A 16,195-nucleotide genomic window follows, 5' to 3' on the forward strand; every position below is an offset into this window, starting at 1 on the left:
GGCTGCTGCCCTTATTAGGGCTGGGCTCTGGGTGTAACCTAAGCCCCTCCAGAACATTTAACTCACATGCCCATCCCACCACACAGGTGCCCTATACTCTGAGTTATTTTGAGCTGAAGAAGCTTCAGGCTGCCAGAGGATTCAGCTGTCTTGGGGTAGGAGGGCTACGGTAGGATACTCCCCAATGGGCTAAACTGTTGCTGAGAACTGCCTGGGAATTTTAAACCCCCATGCTTAGATTTCGAGCTAGATGGTGCCTTAGAGGTCATCTAGTCCAACACCCTCTTTTTACAGATGAGGGAACTGAGGTCTAGAGAGTTGAAGTGCTGTTCCTGGTATGGGGGTGGGGAGGGGAATTTTCCTCCTAGCCACTGAGGCTGGCAATTGGAGAGATAAGGAGGGGTCTTCTCATGGGTGGAAAACACTAGTTGCCCACCCTTCAGCACACTAGGCACATTGCCATAGTGTCGTAGCTATAATAAGGAATATTTTTATCTGGGGAAAAGCAGTTTAGATATTCAGTTTAGATATAACAGATTAAGATATTCTTTATTTTATGGAGAATGGAGTTGAAGTAATGATGGCATATAGAGAGTGCATCAGTGATATAAGAGAAGGATGCTCTGGAATCTCCCAAAGGAGAGGTATCATGGCAGAAGAACACTGGGTGTGTGGGGATGGCCTAAAGGGATTGTATTGGGTGGCAGGAGACCACAATTGCCCAGGAGAGGAAGCTCCTTAGATGCTGCTGCCTAGGGGCAAAGTCTCATTCATCTCATCTCAGTTATGAGTCTATACCAGGGGTGCAACGCCCAAATTTTGGGCTCAGGCTGCTGCTTCCTCTCCCTTCATGTCCACCTCAAAAAAAGGTAGCTAGCCTTCATTTTCTAAGTCTTATGTCCTGGCCTTGGGGAGTTAACCACTGGGCCATCCACATGGCAACACATGTGGAGTCAGGGGAATGGAGGGACTGTTTGCTTTGAGAGAAGAGGTGCTAGTGATGGTGGGGAGGCCTCTCAGGTCTATCTCTGAGGCTCCTCAGTTTCTCAGAGGGTGTCCCTGAGGCAGAGCAGATGGGCACTCTCAGTACCAGGCCTAATCTTTCTATTTCTTTTTTTGTGGGGGAGGAATCTATCTTTCCTCAAAGTTGGGGTTAGGGAGAATTCAGGAAGATAATATGTCTGATTCTCAGTCTGGTTTTGGCTACAGGGTGGGTGGGTTGGAGAACAGAGAAGGACCTGTCTGTCCAAGGGATCTTTCTCACCTTTTTCTTTTATCTTACAGCCTGAAGAGTTCAGCAGGCTGAGCTCAGCAGAATGGAAAGTAGGTGCCATTTCTTGACTTTCTGACGCCTCTGCTTGCTGTGTGACCTTTCCAGGCCTCAGTTTTTTCATCTGTAAAATAATGGGGCTGGGCCAGATTGCTTCTAAGGTCCTTTGTAGAGCTAACATTCTGTAGTGCTGAACTTTTTCCTCTCTGTGGCTTCTTAACCACTCTATTTAAATATTCCCAGGAATGAGGCAGTTGGGTCCATAGATCCAGAAAAGGGGAGGCAGTCTGATACAGTGGAAAGAGTGTCTTGGGACTTGGGAAATGTGGGTTTTGTTTCTGGCTCTGTCATTAGCCTGCGGTGTAACCTTGGGGAAATCACCTTACCTCTCTGGGCCTTAGTTTTCCTAGCTGTAAAGTGAAGAGGGTGAACTAGAGCTCTTTTTAGCTCTCACTCTATGAGTGTCTGTGTGGTGACAAGAGGCACATTGGAAGAGAGATGGGATATCATGGGCCACCATTGGACATCGCTTCTCCGGGCTTTCCTTCCCCCTTTGAGATCCCTGGCTCCTGGAACAACCAGCTCCTGGGAGTGGGGAGGGGAGAGAGGAGCTAGGGTGGCTTCTTTGCCATGTGCCCCACGGGGGCAAAGTTAATTTTAGAAACTGTGATTAGGAGACCTCTCAGTGTCTCCTGGGAACTCAACTCCCCCAGAACCCACCTATTCCACATGGTATTTATAGACTCTGCTCCTTCTCTGGCAAAAGGGGGTAAGAAGAGAGACAGGGACACTGAGACTTGAAAAGACAGTCTGATGTGCCTCCTCCCATCTCACTAGAGTGCATCCCTACCCACATTCCTTAGCAGGACCACGTGCTTTGCTAAGGAGGGGTTGGCCTGGCCTTACCTCCCTCACTCTAGGCTCTGGGCCTAGGACCAGCAGAGACTCTTAAAGGAGCCACAGCTTTTCCCATTGCTGCTGTGTCTGGTCCATCTTGAATATGGTCTTCATTTACAAAAGTCTGTTCTATTAGCTTCTGGACTCACTCCCTCTCTGCCTCCAGGTACATCTCCACTAATGAGGGGAGCACAGGAATAATGCTGAGATCACAGTTTGAGCACATCACTGAATCTCTCTGGGCCCTGAGGATCATAAAATTACAGGGCTAAGAGCTACAAGGCACCTTAGAGATGACTTCGTCCAATCCCCTTATTTTACAGATGAAGAAACTGAGGCCAAATGACTTGCCTAAGGTCACACAGATCTCAAGGAGCAGAGCTGGGATCTGAAGTCAGATCTTTTGAATGTAAACCTAGTACTCTTTGCACTATACTTCACTACCTCAGTTTCCCCGAATGTAGAATAGGAATTTTAGGGAATATTGTGAAGATGTCAGGATAATGGATATGAAAGCACCTTGACCCTCATGCCTATGTTGTACAAACAAATATAAGGGATGTGAATTACTGGGTTCTTCCATTGTATCTGCAAAAGCTGAGTGTCCAGAAAGAATGAGGCAATCATTCTGTTGTGCTCACACAGAATCTCCAGAGTCCTAGAGATTAGTTTGCCTACAAGGAAAATCAGTTTTCTTCTTCCTTGATTACATTCAGCGGCCCCCCTCTGTGGTCCTCATGACCTATCCTTCTGGCATCCCTGGGTAGGATCTGGAGTCCCAGAAAGGTGGTGCGATTCCTCTTGCCACCCAGGAAAGGATAGGACTCCAAATGTCAGAAAAGCATTTCTCCTGATGGCATGCCCAGCCCCCCACCCCGGCTTAGAATTCTAGAATGTTAAAATTAGGAAGTGCCCCTTAGTGGTCAGCTCATCCCCTGACACCTGGGCTATTGGATACTATGCCACTGACTGCAGTACTGCTTGATTATATACACTTAGAGTTGACCTGCTGGGTGGAAGTCCTTGGCACTATGGCCTGAGAAGGGACCTCAGTTGGCATTAGATCCTCTGTTTCTTGAAGACTGTAGCTTTAATTCTTGTGTCCTGCCCACCTCAACACAGAGACCACAGAGTTAGACTGGGCCTAGGGCCGAGGTCCTCACCACACCCCTCCATTCCCCAGCAACTGTTTCTATGGGAACATATGTTGTGGCCTTTCAACATCTCCCTCCACCTCACCCTTCCCACAAACTAGGCAATACTGGAAGGGCTGAGGCAGGGAGGGGAACGAGCCCAAGCCCTGGCATAAGAATCTAGTGGGGGTTGGGGAGAAGAGGGATGGGCAGAGAAAAGGGCCGTGAGATTAAGGGAAGTGCTGAGGAGCTGGGAACCAAGATCAGGCCATGGGGTGCTGCTTCTCTGAGGAAAGCACCAAAGTAGTTAACACGGCTAAAGGTATCCTTGGCCCCTTTTCTGTGTTGTTGGTCTGGCTATACTACCTTGCTATTGCCCCCACTCTCACCAAGACCTTCGCTCTTCCCACTGTGCTTCTGTCTAACTTCTTTTCCTTTCCTCATCCACAGAGAAACTGAAGAATACCAGGATCATCTTTGTGGTGGGTGAGTTGGAGGACTGTTGGGCTGGGAGGCTGGGGCTGTCTGTACCCAAGCTGGGCTCTTCCCTCACAATCCCCCCAAGGCTATGTGTGCACAAGGAGCCTGGGGGTGAAGTGGGGAGATGGATAGGGCCTCGTGGACTTGCACTGGGTTGGGAGTCCAGAGAACTGAGTTTCTTCCTTCCTTCCTTCCTTCCTTCCTTCCTTCCTTCCTTCCTTCCTTCCTTCCTTCCTTCCTTCCTTCCTTCCTTCCTTCCTTCCTTCCTTCCTTCCTTTCTTTTTCTGGAGGCAATCAGGGTTAACAGTTGCCCAGGGTCACACAGCTAGTAAGTGTCTGAGACAGAGAGAACTGAGTTTCAGTCCTGGCTCTGCTGCAATATGTGACTTTGGCCAAGTCATTTTACTTCATAGAGTCTCAGTTTGCTCCTCTTTAAAAAGGGGATTGTCATATTGCATTATCTATTTCACAGGATTGTTGTGAGGAAAGCCCTTTGCAATTTGTCAAATGTTATATAAATGTAAGTCAGTCAACAGGTCAACAAGTATTTATTAGGAGCTCACTATGTGCCAGGTGTTATACTAAGCACTAGGGAGATGCAGAAGTGGAAACATGATGTCCCTGCCCTCAAAGAGCTCACAGTCTAATGGGTGAGACAGCATGCAAACAACTCCGTACATACGAGATATGTACAGTGTAAATGGGAGGTAGTCTCAGAGGGAAGCTGGAGTGGGGACCAGGAAAGACCTTTTGTAGAAGCTAGGATTTGAACTGAATCTTGGAGCCAGGAAAGCCAGGAGGTGGAGGAGAGGACAGCTAGTGAAAAGGCACAGAGTTGAAGTGTTATTATTATTCTAGCCCAGACTTTGCCACTTTCTGTGTGACCCTGGGCAAGCTATTCATTTCTCCTCTGAGCTCCAGTTTCTATACTTGTAAAATGAAGGGGTTGGGCTATAACATCTCTAAAATCTCTTCTAGCTATGACATTTGGGGGAGGGGTGTCTATGGTTCTTTAAGGTGGACCAGGCTCAGGGAAGGGGACCCAATGTGAGAAGATTGTTGAGAAATATGGCTATACACATTTATCCACCGGCGATCTCCTCCGGGAAGAAGTCAGCTCTGGCTCTGATAGGCGCAAGAAACTGTCAGAAATCATGGAGAAAGGACAACTGGTACCCTTGGTAATCAGCGACTGAGGGGGAGGAGGGGAGGAGAGGTGTTGGCAAAATGGGACCACAGGGCAGATATCAACTGAAGCCTGGGGACGGGTTCACCTACAACAAACTAGAATCTAGCTGAGTGTTTAGTGTGTACCTGTGTTCTAGAACTTTTTGGGGGTTGGGAGGGTGGGAAGAAGAGTCAACATTGACTGCATATGAATATCCCCATCTGTGCTTTCCCTGGGGGGGGAGTAAGATGCTTCCAGAGGAAGAAGGAAAGTTCTGATTTTTCTCTCATTCCTCTATCCTGCAGGATATAGAGTAATCAGCTCATTTCTCTGAACTTCAGTTTCGTTCTCTCTATTTTTAAAAACTTACTATTATTCTTATTAGTTTTTGCTTTTTTTGCTGAGGCAATAATTGGGGTTAAATGACTTGTCCAGGGTCACACAGCTAGTAAGTACCAAATGCCTGAGTGAACTTAGGTCCTTCTGACTCCAAGGCCGTATTTCTATCCACTGTGCCACCTAGCTGCCCCCATTCTGTCTAAAATGGGGATAATATACCCTCTGTGCTTGGCACAGTTGTTACGAGGGTCAAATGAGATATAATGTGAAAATATACTTAAGTAAATTTGTGGTTTGTCCCTGTGGCTTTCATCATTTCAGATCACAATCTAGCCAACCCTTCTCACTTTCTCAGGTTCTTGTCCATATTCACCTAAACATGCTAGGGGCCTTCCTCTAAGCCTTTTTCCATTTTGTGGGTACCAATGCAGTGTTCAAGCTATCCATGTCATCTTTCACTCTTGATACATGACTGGCCCACCTCCTTTTCTGATCCCACATTTTCTCACCAAGACCCTTTATTACTCTTCTTGTGCAAAAGCCATCCTTGAAAATATGCGTCAGCCTATTCACACCCATCCTGCATCTTTCCGCTGATGTTCGGATTACACTGGACCTTGATACTTCAGTGATTGTGGTGCTTTAAAGATTCACAGTTGGCTGATCACCCCAAGGAAAATACTTACTTTTTTAAGAAAATTAGGTTTTGGGGTTGGGAAGCAACTTGGGATCATTAAAAGTACTATAGCAACCTCCCAGTTGGCATCCCTCCTATTCTCTTGCTCCTTTCAACCTGGACCCAACTCGATGTCCATCTATAGCATCTTTGCCAGATCTCTATTCTGATGTGCTAGCTAAATGAGTTCTTGGCCTCTTGATTGCATATCATAGCTATGATTTTTCATCCTAGCTTTTCTGATATGCATTATTAGGCAAATTTCTTTTCAGCCATCATTGATTTCATCTAGGGGGCCCTGCATTGTTAAATTGAATACATTTCAATTCAGCAAGCATTTCTTAAATAACTACTGATGTGTTAGGCACTGTATTAGTTAGGTGCTGGGTATATAAAACAAAGGTGAGACAATGTGTATCCTCAAGCTATAATCTATTGAATGTTCTGGGTTGGGAAAGCATTATATAAATGGTAAACATGCCACAGACATGTTAGGGATATCTTGTTTGGGTGTATGTTGTCTAGACTTGTGATCTCATCTAGGTAGGGCACTCCCAGTGTGGAAGAACCTTCCACTGATGCAGATCAGCAACTTGTCTGTAACTTATTGTCCTAGAGAGTTGCTTGAGGGAGTTAAGGGATGTAGCTAGGGTCACACAGCTAGCATTTGTCAGAGCTGGGGTTTGAATCGAGGTCTTTCATACTCCCAAGGCTGGTTTCCATCTACTATACCACAATGCCTCTCATGTTAGGGATTACTAATCATTCAATTAATGATAGACAACAAATAATAATTGTTACTATCAGTTATTATTACTACTGTCCCATACCCTTAAGTAGGAGGAGGAAATAAATGGGTCAGGGTGAAATCAATGATCCTCAAAATTCTTGCTTTCCTATTTGCTTCTGAAAATTAATCTGTCAGCAGCTCTTTCGTGAGCCTACCCTTATTGTGCGTCTGGCGCTGCGCTGGGAGAAGGAGAAGTTGCTTATGACTTAGTTGGGGAGGAGTCAGAAGCCCAAAATTAGACAGCAGTATAAGACAAAATATAATTCATGTCTAAGCCATGTGGTTTAGATAGTAAGTATCTTTGCATTTCAGATGATGGAGGGCTAGGTGTGGTCCATAGTAATTTTCCTGAGCTTTGGTAGGGCTTGAGCTGGGCTTCTGATGGATACTTTGGATTTAGAGTAGTAGAAAAGAGAGGACAGGAAATGGAGTCAGCAGGTGTGAGAAGAGATCAAGGGCATCTTTAAGAGGCTCCAAAAAGACTCCTGGGTAGCAGGTGGGCTCAGTGGTTAGAGAGCCAGGAAGACTCATCTTCCTGAGTTCAAATATGTCCTCAGACATTTACTAGCTGTGTGACCCTGGGCCAGTCACTTAACTCTGCCTCAGTTTCCTCCTCTGTAAAATGAGCTAGAGAAGGAAATGGCCAACCAGTCCGGTATCTTTGCCAAGAAAACCCCACATGGGGTCACAAGAGAGACACGACTGAACAAGAAGAAGAAGACTCACGTATCTTTTCTCCCTGTCAATTCCTTCCCCTTCCCCCTGCTCCCTACCTCTGTCCCCCAGGACACCGTGTTGGATATGCTCAGAGACGCCATGATTGCCAAGGTTGAGAAGTCCAAGGGCTTCTTGATAGATGGCTACCCTCGGGAAGTGAAGCAGGGAGAAGAATTTGAAAAGAAGGTAAGGTGGGCTTGGGTGCTGCCTGGCCTCCTGCTGCTGCTTGGCATGTGAGGCTCAGTGGAAGAGGCAGGGTGACAAGGGGCTAAGGATGCCCTTGCCACATGGTTGGCAGGACTCATGAGATTCTCTGCTGCCCTTGGCATGGTTAGACTGTGTGGAGGAGCTGGGCTACCCCAACCAGGAGGACATTTCTGTTGCTAATTGCATTTCCTTTCATATCTTGGCTCGTATTATCACTAGGTGATAGCTGGAAGTGGCCACGAGTCAGTGGGCCAGTCTGCATGATGAAAAACTTGGGGAACTCCAAAAAGAGTTTCTCTCCCTTTCACTAACAGGCAGTTAGGTGGCACAGTGGATGACAGAACATTTGACCGATAGCCCAGAAAGACCTGAGTTTGAATCTGACTTCCGACTTAATACTAGCTGTGTGATGTCGAGCAAAAAATTGCTTGGCACCTGTTTGCCTCAGTTTCCTTGTTTGTAAAATGGGGATGGGGTAGCTAGGTGGCACAGTGGATAGAGCATGGGCCCTGGAGTCAGGAGGACCTGAGTTCAAATCCATCCTCAGACATTTACTAGCTATGTGACCCTGGATAAGTCACTTAACCTCGATTGCCTCCAAAAAAAAAAAGACAAAAAGTAAAAGATAATAATGCCTGTTCTCCAGGGTGATTGTAAAGGTAAAATGAGAAAATATTTGTAAAGTGCTTTGTAAACCTTAAAGTTTTATATAAATGCTAGCTATAATATCTCACTATTGCTACTGGCTAAGTACTCAGCTTGGGTTTGGCTTTAAACATCAGACGTTTAAAGTCCCTTCTATCTCTAACACTTCGATTTTTTCCCCTGTGTTTTGTGAAATACATAGAACATTTAAATGTTGATCTGAATGTGCCCTTATAGAGAGGGCAGTATGGAGTAGTGGATTGAGAGCTGACTTCAAAGGCCAGAAAACCTGGCTTCAAGGCTCACCTTTAACACATGGTAGTTTTTCAGCCCTGGGCCCATACCTCTCAGTAGCCCCAGGCAAGTTTCTTTTTTTCTTTTCTCTTTTTTGTTTGTTTGTTTTTTTGGTTGGGCAATAGGGGTTAAGTGACTTGCCCAGGGTCACACAGCCCAGGCAAGTTTCTAAAGACTCTAAATGCACGTTAATCTGCTTTGGAGTTTCCACGTCCAGAATTCCCTACAGCAGTGAAATTACAGGCTACAGACCAAAACCAAATTCCCCAAGCTCCCTGAGGGCAGGAACTTGTTCCAGTTTGCTTCTGTACCCCCATTGTGCCTAGCACAGTGCTTTTGCACGTAGTTGGTTTTTTAGTAAATGCATGTTGAAGTGAATGGAAGCTGTACATTCTCCATTTCTGTCTCAAGTGGTTTTCCCTCCGCTAGACACAAGAGGGTACTGTGGTCACTTAGATTTTCACCTTGGAGAAAACCAGGAGAGAGCCTTAGTGACCTCATCTCCAGGATGGGGGCCGCACATCCCATACAAACAGCTCATGGTTGTCTAAAGCTGCTGGGCTTTGGCAGAGCCCAGCTCCTTCCAGCATCCCATGCCTTTATTAGTTCTTGGACTCCCAGAGCAACGGCGCCTCTCTACATAGCCTCGTAGACAGTTTTTGCCTTGAGTTTCTATGCAAGCTTTCCAATCCTTAATTGTATCATTTCTTCACCAGCCAAATAATATAATTCGCCTAGGGTCACGTACTTGCAACTCAAACATAATCTTACATCATATGGGTGTCTGGATATTGGAACCTATGGCCCTGAATACACTATTGAAGAGTTTGCCAAGCATACAATGTTGTGACCAATTCAATTCAATCCAAATTAATGATCATTTATTAAAGATCCATTGATATTCCAGGCACTGTGTTGGTTGTTAGGGATACAATATAAAAAATGAAAAAGAGTCCTTGCCTTCAAGGAGCTTATACTCTAATGTCAAGATCACACTCTATAGAAGAGGAGCACATTGATGCAGTGTTGATGGGGCTGTGAATTGGTACATCCTTCCTGGAAAGCAATTCAGAACTATGACTGAAAAGTTACTAACCAGTGCCCTTTGACCTGGAAATGTCAGGCCGAAACCCCTAGTAGGTATACAAAGGTGAAAAGGACCCATATGTACAAAAATATTTATGGCAGCTCTTTATGTAGCAGTAAAGAACTAGAAACTAAAAGGATGTCTGTCAACTGAGCAATGGCTAAACAGATTATGATATATGAGTGCTGTAAGAAATGAGGAAAGAAGAGGTTCCAGGGAAGACTTGCAGCACTGATGCAGAGTAAAGTGAGCAGAACGAGGAGGACAATTTAGACTATAACATCAGCATTGTAAAAATGAAGCAAAAGACTCATGATGGCTTCCGCTTCCGGGAGCTAAGATGGTGGAATAAGAAATAAGTCACTCTCACCCTTCCTCATTGACCTCTGAAAGCCCAGAAAATATCAACTCAGGAAAAACCCTGAGCCAGCAAAAAGACAGGGCACAACAGTCTTGTAGCCCAGGAAGCCTGAGGGATTAAAGGGAAAGACCCCTCTTGTTCTGGGGAAGGGGGAGCGGTACAGGACTGGAGGCATTCCAGCAAACCAGCAGCAAGCCCCACCTCAGCATACCACGGGGAGATCCTGAGACCCAGGTTGGTGGAGCAGACAAATGCCAACACCAGGACTCCCCTCCCCCCTCCCCAAGGGCCTTAATACAGGGGAACCGGTAGACACCTGCTTGGAAAACCACTACTGGCAATGGCGTTCTCCAGCAGCCAAATCACCTGGTGCCTCCACACACCTCAGGGAAGCACAACTCCAGAAGGCAAAGCTCCAGGCTGACAGACATCCGCCAGTAGCAAAACATCCCTGTGCAAGGCCTGGGCGAGCAGAAGCCAAACATTCAAGTGCAAGGCCTGGGCGAGCAGAAGCCAAACATTCAAGTGCAAGGCCTGGGCGAGCAGAAGCCAAACATTCAAGTGCAAGGCCTGGGTGAGCAGGAAAGAAGTTTTCGCTCCAGTATTTTTTTTTTTAGTCAGGAAATAGGCAAACACCATGAACAAAAAGCAGAAACGGAAAATAATCATATATTCTCAATTTGGGGAAAGGGAAGATCAAGGCACAAATTCAGAAGAGGACAACATTGTGAATATACCCACATCTGAAACCTCAAAGAGGAATATGAACTGGTCTCAAGCCCAGAAAGCCTTCTTGGAGGAGCTCAAGAAGTATTTAAAAAGTCAAATAGGAGTGGTAGAAGAAAAAATTGGGAAAAGAAATGAGAGGTATACAAGAGAGAGTCAATAACTTGGAAAAAGAAGGACAAAAATTAACTGTAGAAAACAAGTCCTTAAAAAGCAGAATTGGCCAAGTGGAAAAGGAGGCACAAAATCTAATAGAACTCATTAAAAATTAGAATGGAGCAAGTGGAAGCTAATGACTACGAGAGCGAGAATCAGTCAAACAGAAACAAAAGAGTGAAAAAAAATACAAGAAAACGTAAAATACCTCATTGGTAAAACAACTAACCTGGAAAACACATCCAGGAGAGACAATTTTTAAATTATTGGTCTAACTGAAAACCATGATGGAAAAAAAGAGCCTGGGCAGCATCTTTCAGGAAATCATCAAAGAAAACTGCCCTGAGGTCCTAGAACCAGAGGGTAAAATAGCCATGGAAAGAATCCACCAATCACCAAATGAAAGAGATCCCAAATTGAAAACACCAAATTCCAAAATTACCAGGTCAAAGAGAAACACTGCAAGCAGCCAGAAAGAAGCAATTTAAATATCATGGAATCACAGTCAGAATTACACAGCTTCTACATTACTTGCAGGATTACTTGCAGCTTCTATATTAAAGGATTGGAGGGCATGGAATACAATATTCCATAAGGCAAAGGAGCTTGGATTACAGCCAAGGATCAATTACTCAGGGAAACTGAGCATAATCTTTCAGGGAAGGAGATGGATATTCAACAAAATAGGGGATTTCCAAATCTTCCTGATGAAAAGACCAGAGCTCAACAGAAAATTTGACTTTCAAATACAAGACTCAAGAGAGGTATAAAAAGGTAAACAGGAAAGCAAACAACAATAACAATATATTATCATTAATAAGGGCAAACTGTTTACATCCCTAGAAGGGAAGATGACACTTGTAACTCTTGAGAATTGTAATGTTATTATGAGATTTAAAAGGGGGTACACTTAGACAGAGGATGTGGTTATAAGTTGTCTTTGATGTGATGGTAAAAAAATACAATTAAGTGGTGAAAAGGGATTGTATTGGGAGAAGAGGAAAGAAAGAGGTAGACAAGGATAAATTATATGAAAAGGCACAAAAACCTATTACAGTAGAGGGAAGGAAGGGAGGGAGATGAGCATTATTTGAAACTTACTCTCATCAGATTTAGTTCAAGGAGGGAATAACATAATCAGTTAGGTACAGAAATCTAACTTACCATATAGGAAGTAGGAGGGGAGAGGGAAAAGAAAAGGGAGGGGGTGAATAGAAGAAAAGAAGACATAGAAAGGGTAAAGGGGGAGAAAAGGGAGGGGACTAATAGAAGGGAGGGCAGACTGAGGAAGGTGGTGGTTGAAAGTAAAACTCTGATGAGGAGGGAAAGGGAGAAAGGAGAGAAAAAAGCATAAATGGGGGGGAAGGATGGAGAGGAAGACACGGATAGTAATTATAACTGTGAATGTGAATGGGGTGAACTCTCCTATAAAACAGAAATGGATAGCAGAGTAGATAAAGAACCATAATCCTACAATATGTTGTTTACAAGAAACACATTTGAAGCAGAGGGATACACACAGAGTAAAGGTAAAAGGCTGGAGCAGAATATATTATGCTTCAGCTGAAGTAAAAAAAAAAAGCAGGGGTAGCAATCCTGGTCTCAGACAAAGCAAAAACAAAAATAGATCTAATTAAAAGAGATAAGGAAGCAAACTACATTCTGGTAAAAGGTATCATAGATAATGAAGTAATATCATTACTAAACGTATATGCACCAAGTGGTATAGCATCCAAATTCTTAAAGGAGAAGTTAAGGGAGATACAGGAAGAAATAGACAGCAAAACTATACCAGTGGGGGACCTCAACCTCCCCATCTCAGAACTAGATAAATCTAACCACAAAATAAACAAGGAAGAAGTTAAGGAGATGAATAGAATTTTAGGAAAGTTAAATATGGTTGACTTCTGGAGAAAACTGAATGACAGAAAGGAATATACCTCTTTCTTGGTGGTACATGGCACCTACACAAAAATTGACCATGTATTAGGGCATAAAAACCTCACAAGCCAATGCAGAAAGACAGAAATATTAAAGGCATCCTTTTCAGATAGTGATACAATAAAAATTACATGTAATAAAGGGCCATGGAAAGATAATCCAAAAATTAATTGGAAACTAAATAATCTAATCCTAAAGAGTGAGTGGGTTAAACAACAAATCATAGAAACAATCAATAACTTCATCCAAGAGAATGACAATAATGAGACAACTTACCAAAACTTATGGAATGCAGCAAAGGGGGTCCTCAGGGGAAGTTTTCTATCTCTAAATGCTTACATGAATAAAATGGAGAAAGAAGAGATCAATGAATTGAGTATGCAACTAAAAAAGCTAGGAGGAGGCAGACAAGGATAAATTACATCACATGAAAAGGCACAAAAACCTATTACAGTAAAGGGAAAGAAAGGAGGGAGATGAGCATTATTGAACCTTACTCTCATCAGATTTAGTTCAAAGAGGGAATAACATAATCAGTTAGGTATAGAAATCTAACTTACCCTAGAGGAAGTAGGAGGGGAAAGAGAAAAGAAAAAGAAGGGGGTGAATAGAAGGGAGGGAAGAAGTAGAAAGGGAACTAATTGAAATCCCCAATTAAATACCAAATTAGAAATTCTGAAAACCAAAGGAGAGATTAATAAAATTGAAATTAAGAAAACTATTGAACTAATAAATAAAACTAAGCTGGTTTTATGAAAATAATAAGATAGATAAACCTTTGGTTAATTTGATTTTAAAAAAAAGAAAGAAGAAAACCAAATTACCAGCATCAAAAATGAAAAAGTTGAATTCACCACCAATGAAGGGGAAATCAACAATAATTAGGAGCTGTTTTGCCCAACTGTATGCCAATAAATTTGACAATCTTAGTGAAATGGATGAATATTTACAAAAATATAAATTGCCCAGATTAACAGAAGAAGAAGACTCATAATGACCAACTACGGTTCTAGAGGACCAATAATAAAGAATGCTGCCACCTCCTGACAGAGAAGGTAGAAGTACCTACTACATATGTACTACCTACATATGTAGAAGTAGATGCACATTTTTGGACGTAGCCAATATGGGAATTTGTTTTGCTTGACTATGCTTCCTTGATCGTAGGGTTTTGTTTTCTTTTCCTTTTTTCCATTGGAAGGGAGGAAAAAATAAGGGGAGGGGAGGGAATACACATTTACATAGTGCCAGGCGTTGTGCTAGCACTTTTATAAGTATTATCTCATTTAATCCTCTCAACAATCCTGGGGGATAGGTGCTGTTTTTACATTTGAGGAAACTGAGACAAACAGAGGTTAAGTGACTTGTCTGTGGTCACATAGCTAGTAAATGTCTGAGGTCAGATTTGAACTCAGGCTTTCTTGACTCTGGGCTCAGTGCTCTTTCCACTGTGCTACCAACTGCCTCATAAAAAAAGTTGGATAACTGAAAAAAAATTAAACAAATCTTACCCCATAATGAGCCTAACCATCATGGTATTATGGCATGAAACCTGAGGATTTGGAATCAGAAAACCTGATAATGAACCTCAGCTCTGCTATTTACCTTGGCGAAGGCCTCTGATTCTTTGAACCTGCATTTTCTCAATTTGTAAAATGAGGGGAGGTTGGACCTCTGACCATCTGATCCTATTATAGCCACAGGCACCAAATGTCACAAGACAAAGGCTCTGGGGCTAAAGACTCGAAGTTCAGAGAGGTTTGATTGATTTATTCAGCATCGTCCAACAAGTTGGTACACCTGGGATCAGAACCCAGAGCTCTTCTGTCCTGATTCTCTATCCCCTTTCTTCTCCTTGTCACCCTAGATTGGCTCCCCTACACTGCTGCTCTATATAGATGCTGGCTCAGAAACCATGGTGCAAAGATTGCTGAAACGAGGGGAGACCAGTGGACGAGTAGACGATAATGAAGAGACCATCAAGAAACGGTTGGACACGTACTACAGTGCCACGGAGCCAGTCATCAAATTTTATGAGGGTCGGGGTATTGTGCGCAAGGTAAGGGGCTGGGGGTTGGAGTGGGGAAGTGGGGGGGCAGAGCCGTGGCTTACGTCTCAGGGAGCCTCAGAAACATCAAAGGTGGGCTGGGAGGCACTAGGCCCAGATCGAGAGCAGATGGGTGGAAGAAGGCAAAGCCAGGGCCCTAGGAAGGGAAGGAGGGAGGAGGAAAGCCAGTTCTTGGTCCCTCTGGATGCTGTAAAATGAGGGGGTTAGATTAGATGACCTCTAAGGTCCCCCTCCAGCTCTAACCTTACAGAGGTCATCTAATCTAACCCCCTCATTTTACAGTTGGGGAAACTGAAACTCGAAGTTAAGTAATTGACCCAGGGTCACCTAGCTAAATGAGTAGCAGAACCGGGATTTAGGTCTGGGCCTCTTGACTGCAGGCCCTGAAAGCTTCTTTCCAGGACATTTGGTTTTGTCGTTGTGAGCCACCCTACCCAAGTCTTCAAAGCCTCCAGTTAAAAAGATCATTTAGTCCCTTCTCCTGACTCTGTCCCTGACTAATACTGTTTCCAGAGAAAGAGGTTCACCATCTTCCTTCCATAGATTTCCCTCACGTAGACAGAAGTTCTCTCTGACATCAAACCTAAATCCCTCTTGTTTGTCTCACATCCCAGATATGGGTGGGGTGGAGTAGGGATGTGGACCAATGGGTTAGCCCCCATTATATGTCTATAATAGGATCAGATGATCAGAGGTCCAACTTCTCCTCATTTTACAAATTGAGAAAATGCAGGTTCAGAGAATCAGAGGCCTTCGCCTAGGTAAATAGCAGAGCCGAAGTCCTTCGAGGTCATTGGTTCTCCCCACCCTGGATTTCCCAGGTCAGTCTAACGACCCCTCTGTCTTCCCACAGATCAATGCTGAAGGCTCAGTGGAAAGTGTCTTTGAACAAGTCTGTACCCATTTGGATGCCCTGAAGTAATGGGGTTTGGAAAACCCTGGTCATCTCCCCCATTTCAACGACGCTCATCTCCCCCACTCCCTCCCACCCCAAGACAGGAGCAGCCGCCCCTCCTGCTTGCCCTTCCTAGCTCCTCCCCGACCTAGTTCTGAGCTCTGTGCTCAGACAGAGGAAGTGGCTTTATCCTGTTTTCATGGACACAACTTCACTAAAGGAATCTCCAAGGACGTTTGGTTTTGGTTCTTTGATTCAAAGGAAAGTTCACTGACAACGTATCAACATTCCCCAGCTCCAGCAAGCGCTTTCTTCTTTCCCTTTAGCCAGGGGCAAGAATTCGGT

The 16,195-nt window shown here is 44.1% G+C and overlaps 1 protein-coding gene across 6 annotated transcripts in view; it reads left to right on the forward strand.

Moving 5' to 3' along the window:
- Positions 1 to 16,083, forward strand: part of AK1 (adenylate kinase 1) — a 25,625-nt gene extending 9,542 nt beyond the window's left edge. For 4 of the 6 annotated variants that reach the window (XM_020965479.2, XM_020965477.2, XM_020965475.2 and 1 more), the window contains exons 2-7: positions 1,285 to 1,323; positions 3,751 to 3,786; positions 4,798 to 4,961; positions 7,540 to 7,656; positions 14,755 to 14,946; positions 15,809 to 16,083. In XM_020965479.2, the coding sequence (XP_020821138.1) occupies positions 1,317 to 1,323; positions 3,751 to 3,786; positions 4,798 to 4,961; positions 7,540 to 7,656; positions 14,755 to 14,946; positions 15,809 to 15,877 (585 nt within the window). In that variant the 5' untranslated portion in view covers positions 1,285 to 1,316 and the 3' untranslated portion in view covers positions 15,878 to 16,083. Of the gene's footprint in view, positions 1 to 86; positions 170 to 1,284; positions 1,324 to 3,401; positions 3,623 to 3,750; positions 3,787 to 4,797; positions 4,962 to 7,539; positions 7,657 to 14,754; positions 14,947 to 15,808 lie in introns of those variants that run through there. The other 2 variants (XM_020965476.2, XM_020965474.2) reach the window with 2 other exon arrangements.
- Positions 16,084 to 16,195: the final 112 nt, after the last annotated feature.

Source organism: Phascolarctos cinereus, unplaced genomic scaffold (assembly GCF_003287225.1).
Source record: "Phascolarctos cinereus isolate Bilbo 61053 unplaced genomic scaffold, phaCin_HiC Scaffold_2;HRSCAF=192, whole genome shotgun sequence".
In the NCBI taxonomy this organism is placed as follows: Eukaryota; Metazoa; Chordata; class Mammalia; order Diprotodontia; family Phascolarctidae; genus Phascolarctos; species Phascolarctos cinereus.